The 18,509-nt window shown below is 42.8% G+C and overlaps 1 protein-coding gene across 5 annotated transcripts in view; it reads left to right on the plus strand.

Annotated features, from left to right (window-relative positions):
* LOC122779597 (ephrin type-B receptor 4a-like) overlaps positions 1–8,125 on the plus strand; it is a 41,294-nt gene extending 33,169 nt beyond the window's left edge. For 4 of the 5 annotated variants that reach the window (XM_044042091.1, XM_044042092.1, XM_044042093.1 and 1 more), the window contains 8 exons: positions 1,412–1,476; positions 1,620–1,733; positions 2,154–2,401; positions 2,887–3,102; positions 3,807–3,956; positions 4,328–4,521; positions 4,991–5,149; positions 6,039–8,125. In XM_044042091.1, the coding sequence (XP_043898026.1) occupies positions 1,412–1,476; positions 1,620–1,733; positions 2,154–2,401; positions 2,887–3,102; positions 3,807–3,956; positions 4,328–4,521; positions 4,991–5,149; positions 6,039–6,147 (1,255 nt within the window). In that variant the 3' untranslated portion in view covers positions 6,148–8,125. The remainder of the gene's footprint in view (positions 1–1,411; positions 1,477–1,619; positions 1,734–2,153; positions 2,402–2,886; positions 3,103–3,806; positions 3,957–4,327; positions 4,522–4,990; positions 5,150–6,038) is intronic. The other variant, XM_044042090.1, reaches the window with a different exon arrangement.
* The last annotated feature ends 10,384 nt before the right edge of the window (positions 8,126–18,509 follow it).

Genomic DNA, 18,509 nt, shown 5'->3' on the forward strand with positions numbered 1-18,509 from the left:
CGCTCGCGTGTCAAAGGGCAAAACCATAGTGGTTAGCTCAGGTATTCATCACTACCACAAGTCGTCATGCATCGTGCCTGTCAGATCACTGCGGACTGTATAAGGTCAACAACGGCCTGTTTACAAAAAAGGGGATGGTTTTTGTCTTCAAAAATAAAATCATAGGCTTTTTCAAGACACTAGAGAGTATTGGTGTGTTGCTGGACTGAACTTTGACCTTTGTGTAAACCCAAAGGGATCAATAAATTATTATACAGCACGAGTAGAAGCAACGCTATAATGACTGAACATGGGAAATACAGGGAATGAAACAACACTGAAAATGATATGTTGAAAGAAACTGCTTCTACGTCTTTGTGGGTTTTTTTTGTTTGTGTTATATAAAGCACTGGTAATACTAGATTTAATGCAATGACAATAAAGATATTCTCTGTATATACATACTGTGTGTATATACACACATATATAAATATATATATATGTGTATATATATATATATACACATATATATATATGTGTATATATATACACAGTTATATATACATATGTGTATATATATATGTATATGTACAGTTTATGTATAAATATGTGAATTGAACTCATGGGAAGCTCTCTAGTAATATGCAAGTGTAACTTTCCAGTTACATTCCATCCAAAAGGCCACGCAGCATGGAATTGAATGTGACTGGCATAAACTTTTCATCAGCAGGGCGACTCTCAAAACACCCTGGATACTCAAGATACGCCATTCAAGCTGTGACAAAGACATTTCTGTCATTCCTTCTGAAAAGCACCTTATTGTTTTTATTTAAGCAAAATAGCGGATAAAATGCTGACAGTCGTGGACTGACCTCCACAGTGTCCACACCCCACTATAATATAATATAATATAATATAATATAATATAATATAATATAATATAATATAATATAATATAATATAAGAGGCATCTGGACGGAGAAAGAAATAAAAGACAGACTCAATCTAAAGTGGAATTTGAGAAGTGCTGAAAGAAGCATAGTATAATTTACCCAAAGATGACTTGATATTAAATACTGACCTTTTACCTTACCGTGTACATATTTCTTGTATTTTTCATTTGTATTTTAACAACGAGGAAAAATAAAACTCAGCAAGTGTTGGCCTTTCAACTTTGGATAAAAATAATCACACTGTTGATGTTTCCTGTTTGTCTGTGCTCATTAAGGTTCATATTTCAGTCAGTAAGACAGCGCTTTATAGTTTTTTATTATTATTTGAAGAGCTTTTTGCGCTGACACTTCAAAGCAGTGTGTCACGTTTAAAAAAAAGTGCCAAATAAAAGCAGAAAATAAGGCACAATGTTCCCCCAGATATTTGTACTCACATCTTGATCATCCCTTTATTTATCCTGATTTCTCTCTACCTGCAGCAGACACAGCCAGATAAAGGACCCAGAGCTGAGTGACAAAAACAGCCAGTACCTTGTCGGCCAAGGTAACAAAACAAAGGCACATGCTTTCAAGCTCAGCTGTGATTTAACACTCGTTTACATCATGGGAATCGTATTTATTGTGACTGGACTTCTCTGACATTTCTTCTTTTCCTTTCCCACGGCCCTGTTTGTCTTTCTCTCACAGGGGTCAAGGTTTATATCGACCCCTTCACCTATGAGGACCCAAATGAGGCAGTGAGAGAATTTGCCAAGGAAATCGATGTTTCCTTTGTCAAGATTGAGGAGGTTATCGGTGCTGGTAAGCCCCTGCTGCTATGTGCCATATTTTCCATTCTTCATAAATGTGTAATCTCTGTTCAGGTCAACTGTTTATGTGGACTCTCATACTGAATGTTATTTTTGTTGTTGTTGTTGTTGTTCTTGCAGATGACCTACTTTGTAAATAACATTAAGAATATATCTAATTTACAGAGTTAAATGGCATCTGTGACATTTAAAAAAAAAATGTCTGGTTTCTTTATTTGACAAAATTCAATCCTGATGCGTGCAAAAAACCAATTAACTGATAAATATGTTAGCAGTATTAGTGGCTCTCATTCAAACCAAAGGGCACCACTAGCTGCAAGCAAGCTTTAGGACGGCTAAAGATGGTGTTTTTTCCTCTTGATGAGGTGAACACCTGCAAAGAAAAGTGATCTAATGCATGTGTTTGCTGCAGGAGAGTTTGGGGAGGTGTGCCGAGGACGACTGAGGGTCCCTGGGAAGAAAGAAAACTACGTCGCAATAAAAACCCTGAAGGGAGGCTATACTGAGAAGCAGAGACGTGACTTTCTCTCCGAGGCGTCCATCATGGGACAGTTCCAGCACCCCAACATCATCCACCTGGAGGGAATCATCACGGCCAGCTGTCCAGTCATGATCCTCACAGAGTTCATGGAGAACGGAGCGCTGGACTCTTTTCTGCGGGTCAGTGTGTGAAAACATGTTCACTCACACGGTCATTTCTCCTGAGTCTGCTCCATTTTTGGCAGCTGTTTATAGCAAACGTTACATTTTAAACCGGACGTATCATCTAAACGATGATACCAAAAGAAAAGATCCTAAGGACTAAGACAATAAAAATAATCATGTCAACACATGACTCAAATCTGACTAAAATATCTGGATAATGCGATTCATGGTCCGATTATTCCTTCATGTAGAGGCTTAGTCAGACTAGAGTCGGACTTGGCACTCTGCACATGTACATGAAGTAGATGGAGCCGACGTATAAACTGCATTATCTCATTTGTATTATTATCATCATGTACAACAGATACAGAACCACAGCACGATCCACTGTTTGTTTTTCTGTGACATAAAGGTCAACAGGAATCTGATTCGATACACAATTCGATAGCGTATAAGCCACCTGAACGTGTGAGCGTACTGAGCTTCTCTGTCGTCCACAGCTGAACGACAGCCAGTTCACACCCATCCAGCTGGTGGGGATGCTGCGCGGCATCGCCTCAGGCATGAAGTACCTGGCTGAGATGAGTTACGTCCACCGAGACCTGGCCGCGCGCAACATCCTGATCAACAGCAACCTGGTGTGCAAGGTGTCCGACTTTGGCTTGTCCCGCTTCCTGCAGGAGAATTCCTCTGACCCGACCTACACCAGCTCTCTGGTGAGATGACTGTCCTTTTCAGTTATTGTCAAAGAAATCAAAGTTGTTGTTTTTTATTTTATTAACAAATCAGCAGTGCTGTTGATTTTAAGGATCTTTTTACTCTCATACAAAGCTCTCAATAATAAAACATCTTTCCACAGCTGTGATTTTCTTTAATGCCATATCACCCAGAACCCAAAGTCGAGTTTCTGTGCACCAAAATATGGAACACGTCACACCACGCTGTCAGACATAAGAGTTCTGTTTATATTTTTCAGCTAGAAATCTTTCCATTCAGGCAAATATTTCAATGCCACTGGAGGAATTTTAAGGCTTTTCACATTGGATGTTTTTTGTTCCTTTTAAGTCAATGTTTAAAAAAATAAAGAAATAAAAATCTGTATTTATTCTCTTTCCCCTGCATGGGTTTTCAAACCAGTCTGAAGCGCTTTCTTTCTCTATTCGTATTTATCCAGTTATGCACTCATCCTTTCTTCTGTTTTTCTTATTATCACTTGGTCCAGTTTCTGCACAACTATGACGGCATGCTGTGAATTCCTATTTATTTGACTTACTCTGTGCATTTGTGGAAACATTATTTCAAATAAATGACTGAACCTTTTATGATTGTTGATTTTTCCTGCCACGCTCTGTACTAGGACCCCGTCTGACTGTGTTTATTTGAAGTCTTGCATTGTTGTCTGTTCTCCTCGTCTGTGCAGGGAGGCAAGATCCCAATCCGCTGGACGGCACCGGAGGCGATCGCCTTCAGAAAGTTTACCTCTGCCTCAGATGTGTGGAGCTATGGCATTGTCATGTGGGAGGTCATGTCTTTCGGAGAGAGACCCTACTGGGACATGAGCAACCAGGATGTAAGCTTGGGTTTGCACGAAAAAGCCGAGTTGTTTGTGAATCTAAAAGAAATGAATGATATAAAGATGTAGATTATTGGTTAGTTTGTCTTTTAAGCTGCAGTTTGGTGATGTTTGATGTTCTTTATCTGTCACTGTTTTGTTAATTGTTTGCTGTCGGTCAAGCAAAACTATCAGACTTGACCGAGGCAACGTTTAGGCCTCCTCAGTTGCAATTGTAGCACAATGTTACTGTCGCCTTTATGTGTCTTGACACAGATGAAGCTTCATCAGAGGCCTTCAGCATGTACACACCCCTAACTTGAGCACTTTATTTAGATTAAATGCCATCCAGTAAATGAATTTGTTTGATCTCTTTTCCATTCTATTAGGTAATCAATGCCATAGAACAGGATTACCGGCTGCCTCCACCCCCCGACTGCCCCACCCACCTGCACCAGCTGATGTTGGACTGCTGGCAGAAGGACCGCTCAGCACGTCCTCGCTTCACGGACCTAGTCAGCGCTCTGGACAAGCTCATCCGCAATCCCGCCTCCCTGAAAATAGTTGCCCAAGAAGGAGCAGGGTAAGAGAAGAGCAGATGTGTTTGTGGGTGATTGACAAACAATGAGGCTGCACTGACAGTAAATATGCAGCTTGAGAATGGGCTTTAAAAAAAACAACCAACCCCAGCGCTGTCCTTTCGTGTTTCCTTCTCGGCGTCCATTTAGAGTTCTGACAGTTATTGGGAAGACGCCACATTCCCAGTGACCAATCTCATGTACCTTCTTAATGTCCTGCTGTGACCTGTCAGCCACTTGCTGTGCCCATTTCCCTTCCTCCACATTCCGCATACTGCAGGAGACACTACAGCCCTGACAAATTCCATTGTTTGTCCCTGTCACTCACTCAGAGTCAGATTATACCACTGTGTGTCAGCTGGAATGTTGCTGCAGGATACACACACACACATATATGAATAAGCCGCTCTCTGCTGCGTTGATGACGACGTGTGTGTAAGTCTTTCCTTTGTTTCTTGACTCTGCCCCCCCCAGGCCGTCCTACAGCCTGCTGGACCAGCGCACACCTCCCGCTCTCTCGTCGTGCTCATCAGTAGGCGAGTGGCTGAGGGCCATCAAGATGGAGCGCTACGAGGACAGCTTCCTGCAGGCTGGCCTCAGCTCTGTGGAACAGCTGGCCCAGATCACCACACAGTCAGTCTCACATTTCTTATCCAAACTGATGCTTTTACTCACGTCTGCCAGTGACAGTCATTCGAGAAACTGCCAAAGAGGTTATGTTTGTGTTTTCTGTCTCAGCACAACTCGGGAAGTCAAGGACAGAAAAAAAACATGTTTGTTTGTTTATTTACACGAAAATAATCAAACTCTATGAACGTTAAGTTTAAAAAATGGATTTGAGTGAAGTTGTTGAAACCTTGTGGAAACCACACCCAGAAGAATATACACGAGGTAAAAAAAAATCATTAAGAAATAGTCAAATGTGAAAAGAAATGCCGTTGATTCCTGAGTTAGTGATCAATCTTGCACAGAAATGACACTTTGTTTCATTTATAACGCCTGAAATGTTGGTGTATGTACGAAACACAGGATTTGCTTCCACATAGTAACATTAGACCATATGTTAGACCATATAGACCATAACATGTGACCATAAACAGTCATAAAAACGCGCCGGATTAATATTTAAAATCACTTTTAGTGGATGGTTCGAGGGGATACAACACAGGAATTAAATTAAACTCAAAAAATTGAAATATCATTCGTAGCACAACATCATTAATGATAGAAAAACCACTGATCTTTTTAGTTGAAGCGCACACAAACCTAGATTCGTAAAATCTGCCCTCCTGTTTAATTAATACCCCCGAAAATGCATGAGTATATCAACACAATGGTGTCATTTTAAACGTTTAAAGTCATTGAAGTCATTGTGGGTGGGATGCAGATTCTAGCCTAAGGAAGAAAGGATTAGATTTTTGTGTTGGAACAATTGTTAACCGTGTGAAATAAGGGAATACATTCACTGTATGAAAGTGCACGGCCTTGGTTTAATGTTGTTCCTCTCCTCCTCTTTATCCAGGGATCTCCTGCACATGGGAGTGACTTTGGCCGGACATCAGAGGAAAATTCTTTCCAGCGTCCAAACGATGACCTTTGGGAACAAGAGCGCTGCAACCGTGACCTTCTAACTCACCTCTCACTAACCTGGACATGGACACCGTCACGCAGGTGCAGTCATGGGCCGAGAGCACGCTGGCTCCTCCCCCGTGACCCACTTTGAACAGCGGACACCGGGAGAAACTGGCAGAATTTATTCATGAAAAGAGATTAAAACATGACTTTCCCATGAGGATGAGAGTCACCTGGAGACTGGCGAGTGTCACGGGACGAGAGCGTGAAGCTGGTGACGCGTAGACTAATTCACTGCCTCATTTTAACAGCGTGTGCTCAGTGTGGTGTTGTTTTTTTTTTGGTTATTTCCAACTTCCAGAGATCGGGACCCAAGAAATGAGGAGCGACAGATCAGTGTTTACAACGTTCCCTGTCATATCATGTCATGTTGAAAACTGGCAGTTTCACGGGTTCTTGACCCGATTAAACTTTGCTTCACCAAAGGAGACAAAAAAAAACAAACATATCTGTCAGTGACAATTCAAGAATCACTTTTTAATTATAAATAAGAACGTTTCATTTGTGTGTCTTGCATTAAATCCATCTGGATTTAATTATCAAACACAGTCCCCCATCATGGTTTGATTTCAGCGTGACCTCCTCTTAGCTCAGGTGTGATGTGTAAGGCAGAGCGCTGTACTTGTCCCCTAATCAGACGCCCTTCATCTTCCTCAGTCCGTCTCTCAGCAGTGTGTGTGTGTGTGTGTGTGTGATGAAGGAGAAGTGACACGCAGAGACGTATATGGGCACTTTGGTGGCGTCAGAGTTAATTGTGACCTCGAGTAACTCCACGCGTCTCTGTTGGAGTGCGGCCGTTTAATCCCACTGCCCGTGTTTCTGCTGGCAGCTCACTTTGAATGAAATCAGACTCGACACGCACCGAGTGGACTCAGAGACCAGAGAACACTGTTGAATTGGACGATTTCTTGATATAACGTTGTGTTTTTATTCTGTCTTCTTCATCTTCCAGGTGCCATTTACTCATGATTGCCAGTTTTATAAAGCAGAAATCCCCTAATGTCATTTAAATGTACCACAAAAGGGTTACTTTGACATTTTGAAGTTTAGTGAGGTCTCTTCTTTTTTTTTTTTTTGCGGGTTTCCCAGCAAAGCGACACACATCTTGGCCGGTTGTCCGCAGTATCCACTGGTTTGAGGCTGGAATGTTCACGGTATTGTTGAGCTGCTGTTTGATTAGCAGAGTGGCCCCTCCTCGCATTATTACATGTGCTCGTTGAAGAAGAAGAAGAATGGACTGGAGTTCAAAATGTCAAAGTATTTCTCAAAGAACTTGCATCTCTTGACGGATAATGCCGGCCTTTTTGACATTTGGGTCATGTGTAATTTCCCCCCAGGTGGCTCACACGCCTGCAGTGAATCAGGAAAATGGAGCTCAAGCAGCCACTAAAAGAGCTGTATGGGACACAAAATGCCGAGCACCACTTTTCCAAATGGTTTCCTCTCTGTGCCATAGTGGTTTTTGCCCCTCGGATGTTTACATTCCCTTTTTTTTATCATATGTGATCATTTTTCAGGGTTGCAAGAATTGCACGATTCCAATTTACATTTAAAAAGCCAATCGAATTTGATGAATAACCACTTCACTCTTTTTAATGCGCACCTGAAGTGACTGTGCTGAAATATCTGCGACACCAAAACCACGTGTTCTCCTTGATAACACGTGGTATTGTCAGAGGTGGCTGTTTACATATGTACAGTAGAGATTTCTCACAGGACAAAGTAAAAAAAATAAAAAATAAAAAATGAATCCAGACAAACATTGGTGGACATTTGTGTTCTCACTTAAAACCCCTGTGGACAAGCTTTAGAAAAGTGTCCTGAAAGCAGATTGTGGGAAGACTGGTCTTCATATTGAAGATCTCATTTCAAATGTTTGGAATAACGAATAGATAAAAGTATGTTTTGATGACCATCCTGTGTGTAGGCTAATCTGTATTCAGTATTCATAATAAAGATGCGCAGCAGTGTTTACCATCACCGCCTTGTTTTTCAGCTCAGACACTCACTATCAAGAAGATCTCATCTCATGTGTGTCATCATATAGAAATCATATGATGTCTCACTCTGTTTTCACATCTGTTAAAGCTCATAGCAACACATGATAATAGTATTCTCTGACTGTCAGTATCCGTCTTATTCTTCCTCCAACTCGATGTTACCTGATGTGAGTAATCATATATCATCATACAGAAATCTGGCGAATTCTCCCCGGCCGTGAGACCTCTTTTCTCTTCTGGCGACCTCAGTTCACCACAAAGTCGCTCCACCGTTGCCAAGACAAAGTGATGTTCGTGGATTTGTTCGACACTTTATCTTATTGAGTCTCATGTCAATGCTTACAGCCTCTGACAAATGGAGTGGATGGCGTTTTCATCTGTGGTTAGATAAGCGCTTGCCTGAGCTGTGGGAGGGAGGAGCACACGTTGTCACTTTCTCTGTCTCCTCCGCGCACTTTTGTCACAAACATCTAATCCTTATTTCTGGTGCATCTCAACAAATGCGTGTAAAAAGGATTGTTGTAATTATATATATATAATTACAACAATCCTACAACAGCGCGCGTGTGTGTGTGTGTGTGTGTGTATAGTTGTCATAAGATGATCTAGTCTTAGAATCCAATGAGACGACTTCCCATTAGACTTAGTCAGGAGTTAATAGTTTCAGGTCTTCTTCAAAAGAGTATGATGTCAATGTTGGAAAACAGACGTAAGGCGACACAGATCAGTCACACTGGGGTCACCAGTGACAGACTGACAGGTAACAGGTGACGCCTCTGAACTTCTGCCTGCAAAACCTCAACATCTGCGACTCTGAAGGCTTCAAAAGAGGAGGTGAACTTATTTATGTATCGCTGACGTCATGACTCGGTCTGGTGAGACGTTTCTCTTTTCCAGCGAAAATGGAGGCTCCCCACAAAACTGCTCCATAAAAGACATAATGATGTTTCTGAACACTTCATCTTATTGATTTTCAACACCGTTTGACACGTCGCCTCGTCTTCAGCTGTGGTTAGATCACATCATCATTCTCCTCTTCTTCTGCCTCCTTAAAAACATCTATACCATTGCAGTGTCTTTGAGGAACAGGAATGAAGTCTCACTCCCTTTATCTTCCCCCAGCTTTGCCATCTTGCAGCATTTCCTCTTGCCTTCTGTTTCTCCAGAGAGCGTTTTTAACCCCGGGGGCTCGGAGCTTGTCCTCTCCTATGTTTCCCCTCCTGGTCCTCAGCCCTTTTAATCATGAAGAGATGTTCTTTTCTTCTCCTGCGCCTCAGGCTGAGAGCGGCTTATAGCGCAGCATAAGCTAAAACTCACACTCACACACACACACACACACACACACGTCTTTTTTCCTCCTATCTGGAAAGCTGCTTTAACCCCAAACCCCCGGACTAAGCAGCCGGGGGTTTGGAGTCAGACAGTGAGTAGATCCATTGATTAATGTACTTTGATTATCTCTGTGTTTAGTGCTGTTGCTCTCGTGTGGCCCCACAAAGTACAGACCTGAGCATGTGTGGGTGGTTCAGCGGGCGTTCGCCTGTGCTCTCTTTACTTCGGTCGGTGCGCTGTGTGACCCTTGACCTCGCCGTATAGCACACATCTATAGGCTCAGCTTTGTCTGCGTATATGAATGGCCATTCATTAAGGGCTGTTGTTGAGTAGAGAGTGGACCGGTCCTGCCGGGGTTTAGCATATGGAGGGGGGGGTGCAGGGGGATTGTGTCATTCCCCTTGCATTCCTGTGTGCATTCAAGCGTGAAGAGTGTGTGTGTGTGTGTGTGTGGGACAGGTACGTGTGTGTGTGTTTGAAAGGGTTCGGTGTGAAATGGTTTCACCCTGTCTGGAGCAGTAAACAGAGCAGAAAGTGCAGGTGTGATCCTGCATGAAACGTGTGTTGTTAACAACGGACCCAGCGATTGGTGTTGCTTTTTCGTGAAAGTTCGGGGACTCACTAGAGGCTCGTCATTTCTGTTTCCTGAGTGACTGTTCGGATTCAAAACAGCTGAGGCTCGAGTTGTAAATTTGAAACAATCCCACAATACCCATCTTTCATTATAGAGCCAGCCAACAGCAGCGTTTTCTGTGTCTGGAACATTAATCACGACAATCACGTCGACTTCACGTGTCGGTGTTATTTACGACTGTTTTCACAGATGAAACCTATCAGAGCGCCGCGTCGGACAGGACGTGTTTTCCCACACCTGTTGAAACGTCCAAATTCCCAGAATCCATGTCCAACAAGTGATGTTCCGAGGGCAGAGTTTACGCTTCTCTCGAGTGCTCGCAATGAAATATGAACTTCAGTGAAGATTCTAAAACGAGTGGCCACAGAGGACTTTTGGTTTCCCACTTTTCAAGGACGTATCCTTGAAAACTGGGAAACATGAAAGAAGGAAAAACCCACTGTCAAAAGCCTTCCAGGTCAACAGGTGGCGATATATATATCTCTCTTTCTTCTCGGACCCATTCCTATAAAGACAGACACAATGTCCAAGTAGGTAAACAACAACAGTGGAGAATAAACTCTGCATGTGTAACATTTTTAAAGTCCAGTTAGCAAATAGAGGAGACATAAGGTCACAGTGCGGATTTTCTGCACATCACACCTCGTTTTCTAGAGTCAGTGAAAACAAGAGGTTTGAAAATTGCAGGACCCTTTGGAAGACTTAGACCGTGGGTGTCAAACAAACGGCCCGCAGGCCAGAACCGGCCCACCAGACGGTCCAATCCGGCCCGCAGGATGAATCTGTGTCATGCTATGTTTTTGTAAATCCTTTAAACTCGACTTTCTGAAACCAAGCAGAGTTTTCACCTGAAACATTTAAAAGTAGCAGTAACTTTCTTTTGAATACTTCTTTTTGAATCTGCACAGCCGCTGTGACTCTCCCCTGGCAGCAGCAGCAGCAGCAGCGTGAAGATGCAGACTTTGATTCGAGATTGCCGCTCGTGTGCCGGTGCCACGCTCCCTCCCGAGATGACTTGCAGACAATTTGATGGAAATGGCTCGAGTTTTCCGAGCAAATCCACCGAGCAGCCAGCTCAGATTATTCCTCAGCCGCGCGCGCGTGTTGAAAGATGGTCGCGGGCACGTCGCACTGCCACTCTGTTTCGTATTAAATGGATCGATGGGAAAGTTGTCGCTCCCTGCTGTTCTACACTCTATCTGTTGACTTTGCCGGAGCCCGTGACAGGCCATCGCTATAAATAAGAACTTGTTCTTAGCTGACCCACCTGATCAAATAAAGCCTGTGAGAATGTAATTATACCATCATGCTGCGGTACAGTTTGATAAGGAATTAGTCTTCTGCTTTTCATCATGAACCTAATCCACTTAATCAATATAAACCCTTAGATGACAGGCCCCTGCTGTCCCCTCACTGTTATTACTATTATTATTATTTATTGCAACCACGGACTTCAAACATTATTATCTACTTCCCGGCTGCGTAATTTGGTATCATTTCAATTTATCTAAAATAACTTTGGCCCCGGCTACAGTTATAGATCAACGCTGGCTTCTCTCTGCATTTGTTTGCTCATAAAAATGGATTATTCCTGAAGCCAAATAGTTTACCAATACATATTATGACTCTGGTGCTGTGAGTCAGATGTGTTACAGGCTTCGACGAGGAGATCGACAAAGGTGTTAGCGGGAGAAAGGATGTGGACGTGAACATCAACACCTTCAGGAGACCACGGTTGTTGGTCCTGCTCTGTCTCAGCTTTCAGCAGACACACACACACACACACACACACAGCAGCCATCCATCTCCCCTGTGGCACCCTTTTGTTTTCCACTCTGCTAAGATGTGTCCGTTGCCTTCTGTGAGGAAATGAAAGGAGTGTGACCTTCTCGCTTCTTATCCTCTCCCTGTGAATCACCCCGCACCCTGAAACTCAATCCACATGCGTCAAGGACCACTATGCTACAGGGGGAATTAGAAGTAGGAGCAAAACCATCGAATTGCTCTTCAAGTCCAAAAGTGATGCAAGGAGCCTTTGTGTTACTCGGAAATTGAAAATACCACGATGAGACGTGGAAAACATAGCGGTTAACGGTGTTACTGATCTGTGTGATCGATCACTGTTTATTGATTGATGACTTTACTCTGGGATGTTGTGTGTAACCTCCTTCACAAGTCTCACCTTTAGGTCCTAACTCAACCCGACTCCTCCTCACCCCTGAACCCGACGAGTATAAATCTGTAGCATCGGCTGAAGAATGTGTGTCCTGGTCACGAGGACACGTCTCAAGCTTGACCACCAGGAATTTGAATAAACTTCCAAACTCATCTCAGGTTGTTTTCGTGTTCCACGGTTAAACCCTCAGCTTAGTCATGATTACAGGGAATTCTGGGCTTTTTATTTGTGTTGTGGTCACGGATGTTTACTTTGACTCACGTCACTGGTTCTTTTTCAAACTGTTTGTGTAAATGAAGTATTTTTGACCAAGTCTATGGGTTGTTATATTTCCTAAATGTGAATGTTAAACCTTGAAAATGTACCCCCTCACACACACACACACACACACACACACACACACACATATCCATTGTTCACCTATGGTCCGCTGACCCTACATGCACTGTGTCAGTCTGCTTTGGATGAACGACTGTTGATTATACTGTAAAAACATGACCACTCACGTTTAGCACTGACCCCATGAGCAAACTGTGTTTTCTGGGCATTCTGCAGGGCAGGACTGTGTATGTGTGTGTGTGTGTGTGTGTGTGTGTAGATCCCTGCACCTTTGTTCCCCATGTGCAGGGTCCACTTAGAAATATGAGGAAGCAGCATATGGTTATGATTTAACCGTCATCTGGATGCAATACAACAAGGTTTACAGAGTATAAAGTGTGTGTGTGTTTGACTTTCTGTAGTTCCAAGGACCAATTTGGATTCAAAACCATTGGGGACATGTTGGCTGGTCCACACAACTTCAAAGGGGTTGGTTGAAGGTTGCTTTTATGGGAAAGTTTTTTAAAGTGTGCTCCTGTGATGTATTGACACATTGTCAGCACTGACCTCACCTGAGAACACGGTCGTCTCTCTGAATGAAACTCACTCTCAAACGCAATTTTCATTTTTTATTTTTTATCTTTTTGTCTGTGTTCATGCATGTGGTACGACTTTTGGCCACATTGTGTATTTTTATTTATTATCTGCAGCTCAGCTGCTGCAGTAAGGCTAAAATACACTGTGTACAAACAAGTGTTACACTCATACCGTTAAGCGCCAAAAATGTCCCATTGAAACCCATGTATTGCGGCCTCGTTAAATACGTTTGTGTTACTTGAAGGAGTTCAATCCCCACAGCACTGTTTAAACTTACTAGTAGAGGCAGCAGTGAGCGGTTTAAAAAGTAACACAGACTCAGAAAGGTTTCATAGACATAGGCAGGTGTAGAACTTATTAGATTTGATTGTTTTTTTTGTTTGCCATGTCTTCAGTTTGAGTGAGAGTACGTGTTCCAGGCTGTTTTTTGAGGACGGTGGTTAGCAGTGAGGCCAATACTTCATGAGTGTCCTCACGACTGCAGGAAGACAAGGGTTAAGACTTAGGGTGGGGTTAGCACTGGGCTTAGCTAAGGTTAAAGGTTAGGGTTTGGTGTTTACATGTGATGGTTAAGGTTAGGGTTAGTGGTAGGAAATGTCTCTGAGTGTCCTCCCTCAGAATGCTGTACAAAGTGTGTGTGTGTGTGTGTGTGTGCTTTTCTATGACTTTTTCTAAGCATTTACCTTGTCAGGACCAGTAGTCCTGGTCCTAATGAGGCAGAACCCTGAACCTTTCTGAAGCTCTGCTTAGTTTTTGCATTAAGATGTGAATTGTTAGGCCTAACTGTATAAGGTTAAGATAAGGAACAAGGCTTTTGGTTTGACTGTGTGTGAGTGTGTGTGTGTGTGTAGACAGTATAGTCTCCAGTTTTAAAGAGATAATTTGAAAGAAAATGAGATGCAATGCGCACCTCTCTCCTCAGAATATATAACAAGCCCAGAATAGAAGGATTTACCTCCCAACCAAAAGATATACAGTATTTACTGTGTTATGGGCTCCCCCTAGCGGAGCGACAGTGTACTGTATGTGTGTTGTGATGGTTAAAGAAATACAATATCGTTTAATATCACAGTCCTTTACTGTGACTCACGTGTGTTTGGACACTTCACTGAGCTGGAGTGGTTGGTGCTTATTATGATCCGAGCCATCAGCTTCAACTTCACTCACAGAGAAAACCTGCTGTCTGAATCGATGGAGCCCCGACGTGTCACGCATACAGCAAAGCGCTGCAATGGACGGGTAGTTCTAAGGCTGCCACAGCCCGAGCAGCAGCATCATCATCATCATCATCAGCAGCAGCAGCAGCAGCAGCAGCAGCATCATCAGCATCAACAGCAGCATCTCAGCTCTGCTGCTGCTGCAGATCTGCACATCTGTGCAGCTGTGGATGGACTGAACCAGAATTAAGTGAATCCAAAATCATCCATTCATTTATTTTGCATGTCTTCATAGATATAAAAAAGGAATTAAGGTGTGGACGACAATGTCTGTCTCCTTGACACATCATGAGGAGGAGGAGGAGGAGGAGGAGGAGGAGTCCTTCTCAAAATTCATCTTCTCATAACTTTGAGGACTGTAGACGAGACTGTCAGGGGAGCTGTTACTCATCTGCGCTGCTCTGTCGCCCTCTGGAGGACACGGGGCGTGTTACATCCCAGAAGGAAAAGCAGAGTCATGATTTGCTTGGCCGTTCACCACAGAACCACCCATTCAACACACACACACACACAGCCTAATCCCACACCTTTACCTTAATTAGTGAATGCCTATCCCTTAACTTAACTTAACTTAACTTAACATAACCACAATGAACAACTTACCTCTAACCTTAACCAAAACCTCAGAAATGACTATTAATATGTCTTTAAAATGAGGGGAATACACATGTTGCACCACATTTCACGAAACTTGATTGTTGTAACATGTCACAGCCCAAGACGAACAAAAAAGTCTGTCGCGACCATGGCCTCAACTCAACAGGAAGTCGGACATTTTGAATTTGGCGTCCATCTTGGGGATGTGCATGTTTCATCTGTGCACACTGTGTCAAACGTGTCAAAGAGCAGACATGAAAAGTCAGCAGAACATGAAAAGTAAGACAAGGGCATAGCGCCATCTGCTGTGGGCCAACACAATCATTATTATTTTTAGTAGTAGTAGTAGTAGTAGTAGTAGAAATACACAGTATTTAGTATTGGCATAATAACCCATGCTCGTCCCCACAGAGCTTGATATGTTGTGGTCTCTCTGTCTGCTTTCTCTAGTCCATACACTGAAGTCAACTAACTACTAATAAATAACCTCGATGTTGTAAAGACCGTTTAAAAAAGAACACACACACACACACACACACACACACAGTGTTGACGTCTTGTTATTTATAGTACAACAAAGAGTGTGTTGCATGTTGTCACACTTCCAGACAGATCTATTTTCAACAGTTTTTTATCTGAAGTGTGAGGAATCATGAACAAAAGCCCTGGACAGCTTTTCAAATAGTCTCTCTCTGTGTGTGTGTGTGTGTGTGTGTCTCAGAGTTATAGTAAAATAAGTCTGAACACTGAACCAAACTTAATGTTTTTTTAATCTTCTTTTTCCAACTGCACTTCCAATGCCTGTGGCCCCATCATGTCTCTGTATGTATACTTCTCCCTACAGCTGGACATATTACATTAAAGTGACAGACAGTTATGACACAATATTATCAAATGTCCTTAAGATTTAAAATGAGTTCACACAATCCTGATTCCAATGGATTTCCTTTGTATCAGATGCAAAAATGAGTGGAATTATGAAGAGATGCCAGGACATGTCTCAGACGTGCACTCACAGAAATGCAGGCACGTGTTTTTCTATCGACCACTTCATCATTTCACGGCGCATCATAATAATCCCACAACTCGGAGAATCACGCTCCCATCTCTGGCTTGGAAACGCTCGGGATTGCAATTTACACTGAAGATCGGGACTGAGCTCCACCAGCTGCCTGAGTAACTGTGGTCGCTCTAAAAGAGAGATTATAGCTGCGGCTTAATCCCAGATGATCTCTGCTTCTAAAAGCCACTGCAGCAGAGACAGGACTGTGGTGCCTGACCACCATGACCGCTGGAAGATGGAGGAGCACAGACACAGAGACATGAATGGATTCTCACACAGTCAATGAACTGTCAGTATTTGGAATTAATCAATGATACATTGTTTTAATTTTACATGAATCGATCGAAGTTTGATTATCGATCAATAGTTTTCTTTTGAAATAGAGACTTCCACCTTCTACCATGACACAGTGTTGTTGTAATTGTTTCCATGTGTGATTCAAATCATTTTTTGTTCAGTATTAGATCTTTAATCCAGATTAACAGATATGCCTGCAGGAGATTAAAAGGTGGATGTCCGTGTGTTTACAGATGGGAAGATAATCTGTCCTTTCTCGATTAGCATCATATTTTTCCATTATAGGACTCCCATCTGTCCATCTTTACGTCCTGTCCCTACCTTTTTCTTTTTCTTCTCTCTTTGACACATTCTTCACATCTCTACGGGTTGTGCCAGTACCAGGCTTCACTTTGTTTGAGCCAACGAAAGGAGGAAGTTGGTGAAGTTTGAGTTATCGTTTGTCCACGTAAGGGGAAAAAAAGTATGACTACTAGTGTCAAGAAAAGGTCTGAGAGCTGAACTCCTGTAACCTCCGCCACAGATACTTTATCCGAGCGTTCTCTTAATCTCAACAAATGTAAGCTGGTGGGGCTTCAACACAAATCCCCGACTCTCCCTCCTTTGAGAGATAAAGAGAGAAAGATGCTTGATTGCTTTCCCCATCCATTTTTCATTCAAAACAGCACCTCACATCAGCAGGAGTCATTGTTTGTGACTGGGTGTAGCGGCTGCTGCTGCTGCTGCTGCTGCTGCTGCTGCTGCTGATGCTGCTGATGCTGCTGCTGCTGCTGCTGGACAACATGGCTTTGTTTTATTTTGGATTTAGACTCAACAAAGGAACAATCAAGACCTTTTGATAATTCCAGGTGCTTTAAGTTCTCCTTTCCAGCACTTTGATACTTGACAACGTTGGCCCGGATATTTCAAATCATTATGAGTCTCTTTGAAAATAGCACTGCTTTGTTGTTTCCTTTCTATCTCCACTGTTGCCTTAAGTAGACAAACCAGCTCTTGCACTGAAACTCCAGACAGCAATGTTTGCCAGCCGTGGAGGTAGTGGAGGAGGAAAAGGAGGGAAGTACTCAGTGGAAGATCTCTATGGCTTCAGTAAGAAGCCCAAAGCGTCCTCCTCTTCAGGGAGTATTGTGGCCAAAACTGGAGCCAGGAGCAGCAAGACCTCAGACCAGAGGAGGGAGTCCGAGGCCCTGGCCTCGCAGATCCTGGAGGCGGCGCACAGGCTGGTGGAGCGGCGGCGGCTGGAGCTCTACCTCAGAGAATGTGGCCTCTCTCTGGCCGAGTGTGAGGCTGAACGCTCAGCGATGGTCTACAGGTGAGAGGGGAGTGACCACAAGGTGGCCCACTGATATTTGTCCTGTTTGCATCAATGCAATGACGTGAGATCATAATGTCATATGTTTATTCTCTATGAAAACCTGCAATGAGAGTGTAATATCTGAGCATTCAAAGATCACATCAAGACAAAACATGGAATTCATTTGTTGCATTTCTACTCTGTTGTTTTGTATCATTTTTACTTTTATTGCTGAGTCATTGTGGCAATGACACAAAAGTGCTCTTTGGATACTTCAGATGTGCTTTTTTTTAATCCTTCAGTCTCCTTTTGGGGTATTTCTGCCGTTATTTTACGTGGCAATGTACTTAAAAAGACGAGTTGCGACCAATACTGGTTTTCCTCTGGGTCTAACTCGTGTGAATATTTGAAATACGGGAAGCCACTTAGTTTTTATTATAATGATAATAAAGATATCTCTGATTATTTGCAGCTTATAAAAAGAGGAAACTACTGGTTAAGCAGAGACTCAGACAGAGAGCATCAGATCATTTAAATAACATGATTAATATTTTTCTGGGAAATTACTAATGCATGAGTGTTTGAAGAGGGCTGCAGTGAGTGTAGACATTATTCATGGTGGAATGGGGAAAAAAAAAAAGCTGAAATTTATTTGCAGTACTTTCCCTTTTTTTGTTTTTTTTTCCCACCAGTGAGTGACCTAGAAAGAAAAATCAGGCGCCTGATGAGAGCTCAAAGCACAGCAGCGCTGCATAAATGTGGTTGAACTGCAGACCCATGTGGTTGTTCCGGATCACTAATGTTAATGTGTAAATGAGACTCGGTATATCAACCAT

The sequence above is a fragment of the Solea senegalensis genome, linkage group LG13 (assembly GCF_019176455.1).
Source record: "Solea senegalensis isolate Sse05_10M linkage group LG13, IFAPA_SoseM_1, whole genome shotgun sequence".
Classification (NCBI taxonomy): Eukaryota; Metazoa; Chordata; class Actinopteri; order Pleuronectiformes; family Soleidae; genus Solea; species Solea senegalensis.